We start from the raw sequence: 17,131 nt of genomic DNA, 5'->3' as shown, positions 1-17,131 counted from the left end.
AAAGTGAGCACAGCCTGGTTATGGTTATGGTTATGGTTTGTCTGGGTTGAAGTGCCAGGGACCTCTTGGTTCACGCTGGGGATCCGAATGCCCTTCATTTCCTTTTCGCATGTGGAGCTCTTTCATGTTTTTTTTCTTCCCCTAGCAGAGGGAATTTAACAGCATGCAAGACCGAGTCATGCTCTTAGCCGACAGCTCTGAAGATGAATTTTGAATTGAACTGCAGTGCCGTTGTGATAGCCTGTGACTTTTAAAAAGAGGGAGTGGGAGAAAAAGAACAAGCGACTTTCTGCTGCATCGCTGCTCTCCGCCGCCCCAAGCCACTGAGCAGTGGTCAGTACCACCCTGGCGAAATGGCATGCTACGCTCTACGTGTATCGCGCAGTGATGTTTGTTTTGAAACAGTAGTGAGATTTCACATTCGTACCCGGCGCCTCCTTCAGATCCACAGCGTGTCTTGTTACAGCTGGAGCTGATCCGTATGGATGATTATTTTCCTATTACCCTGGTGTACTGTTTTGGTCCTGGCTGGCAGTAATCTAATCATAACAATAGCTCTCACCTAACCCGGGAATGGAAATCTTTACTGTGAATGACTTCTGTCCAATTAATTTTAAATGTTACATTACCTGAGCTAGAGTTCATTAGTGCTAAGATTAGCTGCTCTGCTTAATTAATGACTTATACACTTGAACTGTATCCCTTGCCACCTGAAAAGTGCCCATGTACAGTGTTGTTGATACAGTTTGAAGCACATTTCTGCACTCGGGTCCCCAACTCTCACCCCTTCTTTCTTCCTTCAGCTCTGCTCCACGCTTCTTGGAGACACACAGGAATGGCCTCAACACCTGATTTACAACAAAAATTCTAATCCATTTTCAACCAGCACTGTCTGTTACAGCACAATAAATACCAGCACTCACCTACTGATGGATAGCCTTGCATGGATCTCTTTAAGTTTTGTTCAGTGTGCAAGTAGGTAACAGAAGAGGCAGGTCAGAGGTTTCGTCAGCTTCTGCCTCCTGTTTGAAGGACACCAGTTACAGGTTCATCTCTTTCACAAGGTTGCATTCACATAGAGGTGAAAGTGGAGCATCTGTCTCCTTTACCCACTGGAAATTGCATTTTCAGCCCCTGAAAGCTGCATGAACAGCAGCACCTTTGGGGGATCTGGCTAGGTCTTGCCTCTAGACCAACGAATGCAGAAAGGTACCAAAGGCTGTGGAGTGGGTGACTGTCACTGTTGAGGGATTTGTGGTTAGTAGTCAGAAAGCAGCTGCAGCCACAGCTGGAGAGATGTCTGCTATGGGGAGGTGAAATGGGACACTGGGAACCCTTGGCCATGGGGGAAAAGGTGAAGCTGTGGGACAGATGGCTGCAGAGATTTGTGGAGGTGAAGCGCAAGGGTGGCACTGGGTGAGAGCAAGCTGCTGTGCTGCCTGGGCTGCTAGCACTGGGTTGCACAGGGAGACAGCCAGTGTCTGAGACGTTACAGGGACCAAGCAGGGGAAACTCATGTTGCTTTGCTCAGAAATGTTGTCAAAATAGCTAGAAAAAGGGCTGCGTTGCTTTATCTCTGCTTCCAGTTGTGAAATTACTTCAATCTGACATTTATGCAAAACATCCACGTTTCATAGGTGGGAATCACTGTTCTGTGGGGGAATCATCCTTCATACAAGGAGCAGCAACTGCTGTCAGAGGAGACCTGGCTAGACAAATAAGGCCAGACCACACATCTACTGAGATTCAATCCCACTGAGTCTTTGAAGAAGTGGAGGAGAGGAGAGTTTGAGGAGGGGCAAATGCAGGATTTCATTCCTTGTAAAGGTGAAAAGGCCTGTCAGACTGTCAAGGGTGGATATCAGTGGTGCTAAGCACATGTCTCACAGGCATGTGAATGGGTGTGGAAGGTAGAGAGGACATTCAGAATACCTTCTTGAAGCTGAGTTCTCTCTGGAGAGAGGCAGGGCCTCCTCTGGACATTAAATCATCAAGCGTGATGTTTAGCTCCAAACTAGCAGTGCTCTTCAGAGCCCAGGTACTTTCCTGTAGGCCTTATCTACACATCTACTGAGTCACCTGGAGAAGGACAGGCAGGACAACCTGGTTTCAAAATGCTGCTACTAATGCTGGTCTTCCAGATGAAGAGCTGTGTGTGGTCCCTCACACGCTGATCCTGCTGAGTGTGTGGGAAGCAGGCTGGGGGAGACACAGTAAAACCCAGTCCATCAACATGCTGGGGAATCTTCATACCCCAGTCCCTCTAGGACAGGCTTTCCCAGCCAGGGCTCCACAGTGCTTGCAGCTCTCCCTTTTTGTTCCTGAAACTTTGACCAGGAAATTTTTTCCTTGCTAAATGCAGCCCCACATCTTTAACAGGCACTGTTAAGTCCAGGGGCCCCTACCCCAAATAAATGCCTCTTTCTTCCGTAAGTTATTAGTCCAAGCTAAGAAGTTTTCCTTCCAGACTGGTCTCTCCATATTTCCTTCTCATTGCAAAGTCTCTTGGAGTTTGGAGATGGTCAGGAGGTGTTAACAGTCCAGTTGAGTGTTGCTGGCTGTCTTGCTGGGGAATCGGGAAACGTTGTCCCCAGGGCTCTTTGATGATTTGTTCCTGGCAAGGTGTGATGGAAGTGTGATGCAAGGTGGAATGACTTCTCCTCCATTCCAGTTTGCTGGAGACCATCTCCAGAAAGGCTTGTCTTTCAGGTACAGCACCAGGCAGGCTGGAAACAAGACTGCATAGGCAGCTGTGGGATGTTCTTGAAGTGCTTTACCCTCATCCAGCCAGGGAGGCATGGGGAATAAGCAGTGACAAAGGGCATTGGCCTCTCTGCAAGAGGGTTTCTGTCTTGGAGAGCAGAAAGGATGGTAGCTGGGGTGGTGGAGTCCTTCGCATGCAACTGTAGCCTGAAAGAGAGACCCAAAATAGCACTGGAAAAGAGGAGCAGCCAGCGATACTGCAGAACAAGAGCAGATGCACCAGCAAGACCCAGGCAGCTGGAGACCAGCAGGGGTTTGTGCAACAACAGCCCGTGAAGGACAGTCTCCTCTTGCTTTCCTGTTAGTGGTAGCGCCGTGCGGCACGTGCTCACAGCACCAGCTGTGCTAGGTAGCCAGTAGAACACAGAGCTGCTGGGCCAGTCACATGGAGGAGGGATGGCTGAGCTAGGCTGCTGCTCTGAGCGTCAGTATCCCAGCTCTGGCAGCACAGGAGGAGCTTTATGGATGGGCTGTTGCTTTGATGGATTGGGAGGGCTGGTGAGGAGGTGCCGTGGCCTTTCATTGTGCTAATAAATCCACAGTTTGGGAAACACTGACTTTCTACAGTGGCAATCAGTTTTATTGTATCTCTTCTTCTCCCTCCCCAAAATAATGAACTTAAGAAATTAAAGGCAATGCTGCCAGTCAGAATGACAAAGGTGGTGTTTTAGCGCATCGGCTGAGTGCCCTGGTGTCCTCAAGAACCAGGCTTCACTCAGTGCAGGCACAGTATGGGTTGCTGGGGTGCTGGAAATGAGCAATGCCACAAGTGGAGCTGACAAATAGTTGCAAATATCAAAGCGGTTATATGGCAAGTATGGTAGGATAAGCTGGGCAAGCGGGAGAGTTGTAGCCAAAAGGGGGGTCCAGCTGCATCCACAGTTCAGTGCTGGAGCCAGACAGGCTAGAAGGGCTGCCCAAAAATTTTGCTTGTGGTTCATCTTCACTCCCAGGCCTGTCTCTGGCTCTGAACACCATCAGCCAAGGTGTCTTGGTTGAGAGCTGCTCATTGGCAGAAGACAACTGTTGGCCAACTTTCTGAGCTGCTCAGCAGTGCAGAGGGATCCCAAGCAATGCCCATTTGAAGTGGAGGTGTTTGTTGAATAGTTGGTTTTGGTCAGGCACCTGGCCCAAAGCCTGGAGGCTCCTCATATCTTCAGCTTAGCTGTGCTTAACTTGGAGGCAAGAGAGAGTCAAAAGCAGCCTCGGGTCCCAGTGAAGCTTGGCAGAGCCTTTGGAGCACAGACAGTGTTTTCTGCAATGCTCCTCGTGTCAGTGCGGTTTCTGCAGGTCATTAAAGCACAAACATCATTCAGCTCCTTCCCTTCTCATCCAAGGCCAATAGACTTTGGATTGGGCTCTACACAACTCCTGGAATTTGACTCACGTCAGACTACAGGCAGGGAGGTGAGGAGGGTGTCAGGTGGGAGCTCTGCTTCTTACTGCTCTACGGATTTGATCTATACTTCTGCATTGCCAAACATGCAGATTCTTTTGAAAGAGACAGGACAAGAAAAACAGTCAAGAAGGGCCCTCCTCATCCTCCCTGCTGGCTAAACTGCAAGCCCCTGAATGTAGAGGTGGGTCATGACACTGCTAACACAGCCTTGGCCCCATGCGAAGGCATGGCTGTGACAGTGACTTTGCTGCAGCAATAATCTCTCAACTCGACACAAGATGAGTCACTCACCTCTGTTTTGGGTTTTCCTGATAGCACAAGCCAGAATTTATTATACACATCGCACAACTGCTTTGGCATCTACAGCCCCGTTTCCAACGGGAGGAACCAGCCTGCCTGATGTGCAGCTCTTGCCCTGATGAAATGCACCTGCACCATCCAGCTGCTGATTTTTAAAGGTGTCTCTAATGCCAGATGTTTACCTAGCTGAGGTTCCTCTGGACTGCACTGCTTCCATAGAGTGATATTAGCAGTCCTTGTGCTTTCTTGTGTTTTTCTATTTCAGACAAGAACAACAACTCATACTGTAACTATGGAATGTAGCACTTTGTTAAATTAAAACATTGGGAAATAAAAAGCTGTCCATCATATCTGACTTTAAGCGCCTTGTCTCCCTGATCTGTGTTCATGGCATTCACTGTCTCGGGAAAAGCTGTGAAGTGCTTGTGTGGAAGACGGGTGTTGCGTTTCTTTCTCGGTGCTGCATGGTCAGTGCAAGGACTCAGGCTGATCTTGCAGGGGCAACACAAGCCATGGGGAGGCTCAGCCTGGGACTTTCTGGGTAGGATTTACCTGGAGGTAGGTGTCGGCCATAGGCTGTGATGAGTAACACCCCAAATTCCCTTGGCTGGGTTTCCAGTAGCTCTAAGGAGCCCCAGTGCTGATACGCTTACACCATTGGTGTTTGCATATGGCTAGGTGTCCTTGTGCATACCAGGACATTTGTCCTTTCTCTTTTGCCCTGTGAGCAAGGGCCTGTGCCAAAATCTTTCAAGACCCCAGTAATATGGCACTGGTGAGCCTTGAGTTTCAGTTGTAGGTGCTGCAAATGTTTCATAAAAGAGCAGTCTTATTGCAGGTGAATATTATTGCACACACCTCGATGGACCTGTGATCGAGCAGGAGAGTCAGAAAGACGTGAGCGTGAGTAAGAGGTGTACAGGCTGGGTTTATAATTGCCTTTCCAGTCCTGTTTGCTGATGTCCTTGAATGCATTGTGTTATTGCATGCAACTACATGGGCTGGGTACGCATCCTTCTGCTGTATTGTGTATAGGTGGAGGTCCCAGGGTGGGGATGTGAGCCAGCAGGGCACATGGCCAGCCTGCGGCGGTGGCTGCCGGCTCCTCTCCACTCTTCCTCTACTAATAAAAGCCAGCAAGAACTATTTGTCCAAGTGTGTATATTTTCTCAAATGAAAAATGTCTTGTTCAAAACAAGAAATTCCCAGGGAAATAGCTGTTTGGGGATTACATGAACACATTCTTTGCTAATTGGTAGTTGCCAAAAGCAATCTGTATATTCATGAAGCTGTTTGCTGCATTGCTGACTTTTTCCAATGAAAAACAAAACCGGCTGAAAGAAGATAAACAATGACAATGGTTTTTTTTCCATAGGTTTATTTTCTAAGGAGAGTGCTCTCTCTGATCATGCTGCCTCACTGTGAGCCTCTGTCCATCAGCTGGTCTCCTCCTAATGTCCCTGACTGCCAGCGAAGCCGTGGGTTTGTGAACACAGCGGAGAGGAGAGGGGCCATATTAAAACCCCCACAAGAAAAGCATGTGTGGAGCTGTTCTGAGGCTGCAGAAAACCTGTGTGAGCAAAGAAGGTTCTAAGCGCCCTGACAGCAGGGACAAGCTGGATGTCCCAAACACCCATCAGGATTGCTGCCCCGTGTGGGTCCCCTGGGGCTGAGCAAAGCACGAGATCAGTTTGGCAAGGGGTTCAGCCTAATTCAATTACAAGCAAGCTGTTGACCGTGAGGCACCAATCCATGCAGAGCAGTGCAGACAGCCCAGCCTGAGGTTGTTTTCGTCAATGTGTTTTGGAAGGACAAACCAAAAGGCATTCCCTGCTTCCTCTGGTGGTAAAGCCACCCGTGGGCAGTCGTTGCTGCTGTGCCTGAGCTGACCAGGGTTCTGTGCTTGAGCTGAAGGCCTGCGGCCAGGCATGGAAAGCTCCTTTACTTTGATGCAAGTCTCACCCTCCACCTGTGAAACCCCCAGTGTGTGTGGGTTGTAAGTGCTTTAAGGTTGGACTTCAATGGGCAGAAATTTAATGCACAAGGATGACTGTCAGCTTATTCAAGGCTTGCAGCCACGCACACAGTGGTTTGCTCCTTCTTTTCCTCAACAGTGATGCTCTCCCAAGGGCTCAGGAGCAGGACAGCCCCTGCCTACAAGGAAAGGGTTTGGGTCTCAGCCAGTAGCAGGGAGTCAGCAGAGGTGATGGTGGCATTTCCCAGAAGAAACTTTTCCACCAGTGAGTACCTTTTTAATGGTAACTGCTGAGCACCCTGTGCTCCACTGTATGAATGACCAAATGCATACGTGTGAGCGCACTACATTATTAGCATGCATATATGCTAAGATATATGCACGAGTAGAAGTTTAAGCAGCGGGTTGTGTATACACAGAACCACATGGTATTTGCAATACAAGTATTCCACCTGCCAAGCACAGTGTTTTTTTTCTGATTTACCCTAAATCTCTTAAAATTCTATCTTTTCTCAGTCTGATTTCCTGCAGATTTATCCCATGTCTAACATAAGGCTTATTGCCTGCAGAAATCTGAAGGAGACACAAGAGGGATCCAAAACAGGCACTGGCTGAAATTTGCAACTAAAGGAGAAGATAAGCTGCTGGGGAGGGAAGAGGAGGCTGTGGCTAGCTCTCTATGGGGCTCTGCATGCAAAGCCTCTGAAGCATAACCCAAAGGTAGGATGGTTAATGTTGAAAATCTCTTCCCAGAGCAGTAGAAATGTGCCACGCTCTCTGTCCAGCAAAAGGCTTCTTAGCAGCTGGATCGTGGGAAAAATCTCCCCAAGCTACTTGTAGGAGTAGGCTGAGTTACAGTTCTGGTGTTCCTGCTTTTACCACCAACGCAGTCAGAGCAGCACACAACCCCCCTCGGCAGATTAGCCGTGACCGCTAAGCTGTACCTGCCTGCATCACCTGTAGGATGCTTTGGCACTGCCTTCTGTGAGGCTTCCCTGCAGCACTGAGCCGGGATCCTGCCTGGAGGGGAGGGGGCCAGTGCCATGGGTGTGGGAGGTGGGGAGCTCACCATGGGCTAGCTAGTCCTTGGTGGGGACAGCCCTGTGAGAGACAAGGTGTGAAACCAGCTCCGTGTCTTGGTAGGAACTGGTGGACCCAGGTGCTGCCTTCGGCTGACACCGACAATTTCATGCCGAGGCTAACAGGCCACCTTCAGCAGAGCCTTCATGTCCAGGCAGGCATATTCATGGGTAGGGTCACACTTTGTGTTGGCAAGTGCATTTTGGCCAAAACCATGCGAATGTTGTAAAGTGACACTGACACTAAAAGGTTGCCACAGACCTAAGCAACTGCTGGCATCGCCTAGTTGCTGATGCAGCTTTAACACAGAGCTCTATGGAGGGACACAGATGGAGCTGAATAGCAGCTCTTGAGTGTCCCTTTCAAAAAAATATCTCCAGAAGGATCCTGTGTCATGCACATTGTGCAAGAAGAGAAGTGTTAACCTCTGTGTTGGAGCCAGTGCTCAGGAGTGGAGGTTTATTCACCCTTCCTAGAGGCTTCCAGGAGCTCCTAGCAAAGTATTTATTTCTGTATGATGTATAATGAAGGCACTGGAAGGACAGCAGTGTCAGTTTTGCTCCACGTTCAGTGCTCGGGAGCTAAACCTGACACCCAGGGAAGAATGCCAGGTCCATTGCGTGGTAATAAACGCCACTGCATGGGTGTCTCCAGCTCTTGCTCACAGCATCTTCATCATGAAGGCCATGGGTCTGGCAAGAAATAAATCCCCAGTGGTTGGTTGGAAAGGGACCTGTGTGGTGCCTGGCAAAGCTGTCCGGGTGCTACTGCCAGCAGCACATATGCCAGCACCACCCGGACAAGCAGGAGTTCACTGAAGCAAGATGAATTTTCCAAGTCTTACACACAAAATGACTCGAAGGATAAACTGCAGTCATCGAGGCTCTTCACTAATGAATTCATTTCATCTGAAGCAGAGGAAATGGAACTGGGCAACAAGAAAGAGGCTAATGTTAACAGAGGTATACTGAACTTCAGTTTTAATCTTTTTTTTTTTCTTCAATGGAGAACAAATAAGTAATGTGATAAAAAGAGAAAAGAAAATCTGTGCAAAACGTGACCTTATTCATATAAAAGGATATTCAGAAATAAATCAAGAATTTATACAGTGAAATTAAAACATCTGCTGGTACACAAGCATTAGATAATGAGCATTTGCCAGCATCAGGCTGTAATTTGACCTGGGATTTTGCAGTCAAAATATTTAAATCACTGGGTTTAATCATACTTTATATCAGGAATCTGAGAAAATCTTTATTTTAAATAATTGATCAACTAGCTATTTTTCCATTTTTAGCTATTTTCCCAAGATTCATTCCTACTGGTCAATATGCCCTTTAAAAGTTATTGATTTGTCTCTGGAGATTGTCTGCCACGGAATTGTGCTTTTTTTTTTTTGCCATAACTGACTCTGCACTTATGTGCACTTACTTAAGCAATTTCAAGTCTTCTGATATATTTTGTTCAGATTATTTACATTTTGCATTTTTTAACACTAAAAAATAGCAAATAACATCCTTCCAATCCACTGGCTGGTTGGTTTTGCATGACATTCCGGTCTGGTTAAACCTCACTTGGATACAGACTGAAATTCAACTGAAATACCCAGAAATTGGGCTGCTGCGGGTGGGACCTGTGCTACTGTGCAAACATTCAAGACCAGTTTGTGTTGACAAACCCTTGTCTATGGGCACAAGGGGCTGTGGAGTTTGCTGATGGGGTTGTGATTTGTGAGTAAGTAACACACCACCAGCCTCAGTCCCTGCATCCCAGGGGAGCTCGGAACTGCCACCACTTCAGCATGGTTGGACATGAAGGGCTAAATAGAGGGAAGATTGATATTATATTTGAGGCACAACTGTGGCCAAGGAGACCTACATAAAAGATACACTCGTCTTGGGTTGAAAATGAAAAGGAGGGAGGTAGTAAAACGCATCATTGAATCAAGACTGGAATGAGAGAAAGCTGCGCTGTGCATTAGTGCCGGGTATGTGAAAGTTATTTATGGGCAGGAGGGTGTCGGGTCTCCAGCTCCTCTGGACTGTGCCTGCATGCGGATTGCATCAAACACAGCCGTGGAGGTTTGTCAAGGTGTTTTGTTCTTGCTCTAAGTGAAGGAAAGAGTTTCCAAATTACTGTTGCTCACAGCTTCTGGCTGTTGGGCAGGAGGTTGCTGCCACGGGGCTGGAGGAGGGGACGCTGTGCACCCCTTCGCCAGCAACCTGCCCCTGGCTGCGGTGTCTCCTCCCTGCTGGCTCTGCCTCCATTCACCAGCCCGGGGCCAACATCAGCAGCTGGGTCTGCTCACCCCAATCTCACGTGGCCTTCACTGCTGCTAAAGTAGCTACCTGTTTGGATGTGTCCTTATGGAAGGCAGTCATCTTCATAAGAGACAAAAGAAGCTTTGCTGATGGATTTTTCCTCTAATAGCTGGTCCTGCTGAGCTTCCCAGCCTGATTGGGAAGCACCTGTCCCATCAAGTGCAACAGAGCACACAAAGCATCCCTTGCTAGGAAATACAGCTGTGGTACTGGACACCAAGCTCAGGAAATGCTCAGCAGGTGCCACGGGACCTTGTCCCACCAGAGCACTGGGTCCATGCACCTCTGAGCATGGGGAGGTGAAGGCAGTGAAAGCAGCCGCCAGCTGGTAGTAATTTCCATCGCTCACCAAACTCCCTGCTCAGCTGTGTGTCAACGTGGGACAAAAGCACTTTTTAACCTGTGGTGCCAAAATTAATTGGTTTTAATGTCAAACTTAATCCAGAAGATGACACTTAATCTCCCGCATAGGGGGTAATGTACTTAGGTGCTAAATGAATTCCTGGAGATGGCTGCTTAACAGCTCCAGGGTGCCTTAGGTGAGAAGAAATTACAGAGACGACACACCCATATGCTTTCATGTCAGGCATTTTGGTACGCTGATGGATGAGCTGTGCTCCCCATGTAACGCTGGGGCGATGCACCAGCTACCTGATCTCTGCACAGAGACCTTTGGGCTGAGCTCTTGGGGCAGAGCAGAAAGCGGGATCCGTCTATAGCAATGCCTTGGGAGGTGTCATCACATAAGCATCACCTTCACCATTCCTGTAACCTTCATAAAATTGGCAGCAAAGCCAAGGTGTTCAAGCGGGGGACCTGGTGGTGGCCCTGATGCTGCATGCGTGGAGGCTGGCTCATGCGTGGAGACCACGTCTCCTTAGCAGCACAGGGGTTGCTGTGCTTTTAACTGCTCCAGATGGTTTGACAGAATAGGAACTCTGGGATGTGCAGGAGTGAATGTGCATGTTAGCTCTAAGTCAGAGGTGACTTTTATAACTGTATTTGTCTTCTGTAAAAAAACCCAAACAACCACAAACAAACCCAACAGAAATAACCCAAGTCCATCCTTATTTCCAGTAAAGCAGGGCAGAGGGCAGTGAATTGTTAAAGGCTCAGTAGCAGTGGATGAGCTGGCAAGTATATGCTACAGAAGACCTTCCTCTAAAATGGAAACTGAAGAATGTGGTTTAATAGCATTAAAAATAAAAAGCTAGTAAAGGGATCTGGCTGCATGCAAACTGTACAGCATCTATTAAAAGTGAGTTTTTAATTGGATGTTTGTTTTGCAAGTCAGCCTGCTGGGCTTAAAAATACATGCTATTGCCTTGAAACGTTTGAATGATCATACCCAGGTGTAGAAAGGGAATGAGGCTGTGGAAACACTAAGCCAGAAGATGCACACTCTTTTTGGATGGCAGAGTACAGACTTTAAGGAGACAGGAAACAAGAAAATCATCTTGTTATTTAACATTTACCTTATAAAAAAGCAAAGTGCTCTGAGCCACACTGGGGCTTGCAGTGTTGGATAACAACTACAGGCCTGCAATGTCTCGGACCGCTTAAAGTGTAGAGTCAAATCTGCAAATGTGCCATGGTCCAGAGAGGGCTTTAAGCATGTGTGGTTTGGGAAATTCATATGGGCTGAGCAGTGTTAGAGCCTGAGAGTCTGCACAGAGAATCTCTTCTAGATACCCCCATCTGACAGAAATCTGGAGTTAAAACTTAGCATGAATTGCTTGTGAGCTCCGCTGCCATAACAAACCCTGTGCCCTTACGCTGGTGCTCACAGAGCTGCACATGGGAAAACCACAATTTGGGGGATTTTCTGCAAAGAGGGATCTCAGCTGATGCTATAGGAATAAAATGTTAGTTCTATTTTGTGGAATGAACATTTGATCTGAAGAACAATGAAGCTGAAGGAAGGGCTTTTGCTTGCCTAACCATTCTTGAGGTGACACACCTATGGCCACTGCTTGTAAAGCAACCTTGAAGCAATATATGTAATTTTGGATCTAGTCAGCAGTAAATAAGTATATATGTCATCAGGAATTGGTACGGTGGAGAAGGGAAGCCGTGCAATAGACAGCCTAGATTTTGCAAGTGAACATAAGCACTGGAAATATTGCCAATCCTGCTGATTGAAGTCTGCATCCAGCAAAACCTAAGATGTCGTAATGGAGCTGGCTGGACCTGCAGCGTTTTAGACAGTGATGGAAAACATTTGCATGACCATGTAACTACAAGGGGTGCTACCAGTGCTAAGTGCTTGAAACCCACCACTATGTAGCAGACTGCAGCTGCGCGGCCACTAAGTGTGTGGTGGAGCTAATACTTGGCTTGGGCCAAGCCAGCTTTTGCCCAGATTCACTGTATGGATCTAAAAGACGTGGAGGACACGTCCTTGATAGTACAAGTGCCTGATAGTAATTAGCTTCATGGCTGATCATCCTGGCAGGTCTTGCGCTGCACGGGAGGAGGGAAACCCATTTCAGGATGGAGTGTTGGCAAAGGGATGTCTCCACTTGTAGGCGAACAGCAGGGTGTGACAGGCCAAGCCCTGGCTGGGATGCTGGAGACTGAAGTTCACATGCTGCAAGGTTCCTGGGTGATCCACTAGCGAATTCATTTCATCAGCTTTGGGTTCCCCTTTTTAAGAGGGCAAATGGCCCCACCGTGTGCATGGCCATCTGCTGATGACAGTCACTGCTGCAGGGGCAGGTGTTTTTCCTAAGTGGAAGTTCAATGTCAGAATACAAAAAATTTTTTCTCTGCCATTTGATTCTTCCTCTCTGATATATTGAAGTGTCCAATGAACAAATTGACCACAGATTTTTTTGTTTGTTTTTTTTTTTTTTTCCTAAAGCTAATGACCAGCTCATCACAGAGAGTGTGAGGTGCAAAAAGCAGCACTTCAGTCCCACACCTTCTGCACTGCGCTTCCTCCTCTGGAAGTAGCTAAAGAAATAGATGAGACCAGGGCACGGCAGAGCCCATGATAATTTCTCCAAGTCCCTTTCCCCATCTGGCTCCACTCTGCGGATCGTTTAGTATGAAGAAAGCAATATTTTGCCTTTGATACTGAAAGCAACAAGGAGGGTAATTGGAGCCTGGAAGGCGCAGTAGCTACCAACCCATCTCAGCCCTCACAGACCTCTGATGTACTGTAAAACTCAAAGGGGAGTTACAATTACTACCCATTGCCCTGGCTGATGATTTATCTTGTAGCCACATGAAAGTCAAATCTCTCTGATCAGGTCCCCGTCCATCATCATCCACCACCCCCACCCCCCACCCCCCCCATCAGGATGTGTCATATCACAGATTAAAGGGCCTTTCTTTTCAATTGCTGCAAGGAAAACTTATGTGTGACATTTGTTTATTCTGCCCTTTAAAATAATATCCCCAAAGAGAAGGATGTTGTTGCAGTGCTGTTGTTCTGAGAAATTGGATGCTGAAGTGGAAACTTGGAGTATCTAATAAAGGGCCATAAAGCAAATGGTTTAATGTATCTTTTTTAAGCTCCTTTTGAGGGGGAATGATGATTCAGTAGGTGAGAAGAGAACTGGAATGCAGGAAATGAGGCTTCAGTGCTTCATGTTGCTGCAGATGCAACAGGAAAATGAGAGGTTAAATAAGGGAGAGCAAATTCAGCAGCTTGGGTGGTGGCTTGAGTTGCAGTAAAGCCCTGGGAGCAAGCACCCAGGGAAGGTGCTGAGTGCACAACAGCTTGATGATCAAATGTATCTTCCCAAGAGACGGCACTGGGCAAGCAGTGTGAGCAAGCGGGAAGTTGCTCTCAGGATCCTTTTGCCGAAAGAACTGCCCGGAGTTTCAGTGGGAGCTGCTCAGTTCACAGCGGAGGAGGCTGCCCTGTGGCATCTTGCATTTGGGATGCCAGTGTGTTGGACCTGTCACATGAGATCAGAGCCCTTCACCATCCCCTCCTGGTCCAAACATCCCACACCGTGGTCTGAGCAGTGACTGGCACTTCAAGGTGGGATCTGGGGAGCCCTGATGGACAAAATGAGCCAAATGGGGAGCTTCTGCCTTAGTCTGGGATTGGTTTTATTTTGTCTCAGATGGCTTATCAAAGGGCAGCTTGGGAGCCGGCAGCAGTCTCTGCTGCACATCATCTCAGAGCCATAATAGCATTAATCCTCTGGAAATAGCCAAGACATTCTAAACTTGACATTTTCCTTTCTTTTCATAAAACATAATAGCACATCACAAGCGTAGGCTGCATGAGAAACCCTCCTGGCAAGTGGCAGTTCCACTGCCAGGGAGGATCATGCTTGTGATGTCTCTTTGATGCTCCTCCAAAGTCCTTTCTATTAACAGATGCTTTTTAGGGGAAAAAGAGAGGCTGTACATAGCCCAAACTCCCACCGCTTCAAGGCAAGTGAGACCCCTTTCTTTGCTCAGCAGCACGTTGGAAGTGCAAGTCACAGACTTGCCGGGTGTCACATACAGAGCAGGGAGAGCAGATCTGCCTCTCACTTCTCCACCTGGCTCACTGGGCATCCCCCACTCCACTGCAGGTGCAGTTGATCTGGGATCCACTGCAGTATCAAGGCAGTGAGGAGGTGGTGGCCACAGGTGCTTGATGGTTTCCTCTCATGAAACAGCTTTGGGTGGTGACACGGTATCCCCCAATACACGTCATGGGGGCAGAGAAACTGGAGAGATCTTGACTGAATGCAGCTAAAACCCATCTAGATCTGGGTGGTTAAATTGGTGAGTAAATCCACCAGACTCAGGGAATAAACCGAGCCTTGGTTGTCTTAGCTCTACCATTTAGTTGCAGCCTATGCCACCCATTTTGGACCCTTTTGCTGGTAACCAGCACCCAGTAGGGAGACACCCCTGAAATGGGGTCCTTTGCTTAGCACATGGGAGCTGGTCAGCCAATTGATTTCCATCTTTCTTCGAGAGCCTCCTTGGGCTGAGAACTACTGAGGGACAAACTGCTTGGTCCAGCATCTGCTAGTTATTTGCCTTCCACCAAAGGAGGATGGAAGCCCTAGTGACACTGGCATATTTGGGTGATGATCGTAACTAGAAAGTGATGGTCTCTGCTTGTGAGATGCTTAAGATGATCTGTGGGATGTAGGGCAAGGGGAAAGGCCCAGTCTGGTGTTTATGTGCTATCATAGGATAGCTTCAGCTGTGGACCTGGAGACTTTCGATGTTGTTGAGGCTGTGAGTGCTGGATGCTGGCTGTTCATGTTTCAGGGCACAAAAAGCACCCTGGCTCTGAACACAGATGAGAAAATGCTGCTGAGGACCCGAGGGAAGCTTGTCTCAATCAGTGATGCTCTGGTGCTCTCCCGGAGAGGCTCTCAGTTAGGATGGGGACACTGCAGCAGGATGTCACCAAGTGCTGTCATGGCTCTGGGCAACGATAGAGCCTGTTCCTACTGTCTTTGCAGCCCATCTTTCCATTTGTGGTGGCTCTTGGTAGAGCTAGAGCCTGAATAATTATTTTAATGGTTTATTTAAAAGCAGAGAGTCCTTAAAAATAATAATGGCTGCAAGTGCAATCATCTGCTTGATACAGACAAAAATAGGCATGTAACTGCCTGTAAAGAATACAATGTCCACCATTGGCTTTAGAGTCTACAGATCAAATGCTGCTCTCATCTGCTCTGCACTGACAACTGAATGTTTCCCTGAGAAGGTGAGTATTAATTTTTTTAAGTAAATATGGTTGTTCCTTCTCTGAAGGCAACTGGACTTTTGCCTTGGTTTTGTCAAATGTAAGATGTTCTCTGCCCGTAACTCATTGCAGAAAGTGTGTAACCCATGAGGTGTCACGTGGATGGCAGGAATGATGCACTGGCTGCTGGCACTAACCTGACCCTGAGACAGGGCTGTCTGTTGCCTGCAGTCTGTGTGGGATCAAAGGTAATTTGCACATTAGCCATTTGTCTCCATGGCCCATGAATCTGAATACATTTATTCAGCAGTCCTGGACTCTCCTCCATGATTTCCAAGTGCTGCGTTGACAACTGGTGTCCCCTCTGATTCCTGGCATCACAGCTTCAGCTGGGGGAGGTACTGATGGCAGCCCAGCCAGAAGCAGACATGGATTTACTATGGTGCTCTCCTTTCCTGCCCATTCCCACCTCCTAAGAGAGCACTCACAGCAGTGGCAGTGCATGGCCTTTTCCAATACCCTCAGGTGGTTTCCACATCTGGCTATGAAAAGTCCGATGAACACCAGCTGATGGCTGCTTTGATACCCTCCAACACACATATCTTGTTGCACCTTGGATCCCATCCCAGAGGCATCATCCCATAGGAAAAAAAACCGACTAAGTTCACCAGAGCTAAGACTCCTTGATACCTTCACACAGTATTAATCAGCACAGCTTCATCAGCTGTGATGGAGTTGACCCACTTCACACTAGCAAAGATCCAGCTGTGTATAATTATCCACCCATATTGCCTTATGGGCAAATAGTTCTGCCTTCATGCCAGTAAGCCCACTGCCCTCTGAGCCATCCCTTTACTTTCACCTAGGTTATTTGTGCAGGAAGGTGGTACCTGGGGTGGGTTAGAGAGGCACAGATTGGCCCGTATACCACCATGGGTCTCCTCTACCATAGGTGGGTTCGTGGACAGTGAAAGCTTCTGATGGAAAAGAGTCTCAACAGTGCTTGGTTATGCAAAAGGAGGCTTAAAGAAGTGTATGACTTCAAGGCTAACACAGCTAGTGCTTGTTCCTCCATGAAAAGGAGTTATATTTATCCTAATATCCAATCTAAACTTCACCTGGCACAACTTGAGGCCATTGTCTTGTCTTAAAGTCTTGAGCTTAAGGGGTAGAAATGATGTCAGTTATTAAAATGGCAAAGTCCTTAGCATAGGACCTATTTTACAATTTGATCTTTGAGCATGCTCAGCACTGGGTACACTTCCAGTGTTTTTTGGCATTATAGTTATTTGTTGATTTTTGAAGAAGGTCGCCTAATGGGCACAAAAAGTGATTCAGTCTAATAAGAAGGGATCTATTCAAAATATTCCTTAAAATCTTTTAACAATTATTTGATTAAGAGCCCAAGACTGCAACCCTGAAGTATGAATGCTGGCGCTCAAATGCAAGCCTTTAATGGATGAGTTATGTATGTTGCAAAACAAAAGCTCTGTTGATAAACTCAAGAGAGGATCATTTAATTTTATTTTGAGCTTGTGCTTGCTCCTGTTGTGAGTTCAAGCTCTTGCAGCCAATGTAAGAGCAAGAGACATCTCTGAGAAGACACCGAAGCCAGCTGAAGTTCTCAGCTGATGACA

General features: G+C 47.5%; 1 protein-coding gene across 2 annotated transcripts in view; it reads left to right on the top strand.

Moving 5' to 3' along the window:
* Window positions 1-17,131, top strand: part of ARMH4 (armadillo like helical domain containing 4) — a 102,335-nt gene that overhangs the window by 68,676 nt on the left and 16,528 nt on the right. Inside the window, exon 8 of one of the 2 annotated variants that reach the window (XM_080394495.1) lies at window positions 146-17,131. This exon is cut by the window's right edge and continues 16,528 nt beyond it. In XM_080394495.1, the coding sequence (XP_080250621.1) occupies window positions 146-214 (69 nt within the window). In that variant the 3' untranslated portion in view covers window positions 215-17,131. The remainder of the gene's footprint in view (window positions 1-145) is intronic. The other variant, XM_080394492.1, reaches the window with a different exon arrangement.

Source organism: Falco punctatus (genome assembly GCF_963210335.1).
Source record: "Falco punctatus genome assembly, chromosome: 7".
NCBI classification, from domain to species: domain Eukaryota; kingdom Metazoa; phylum Chordata; class Aves; order Falconiformes; family Falconidae; genus Falco; species Falco punctatus.
The sequence above is the reverse complement of the archived record's forward strand: the minus strand, read 5'-3'. Positions and strand labels throughout refer to the sequence as shown.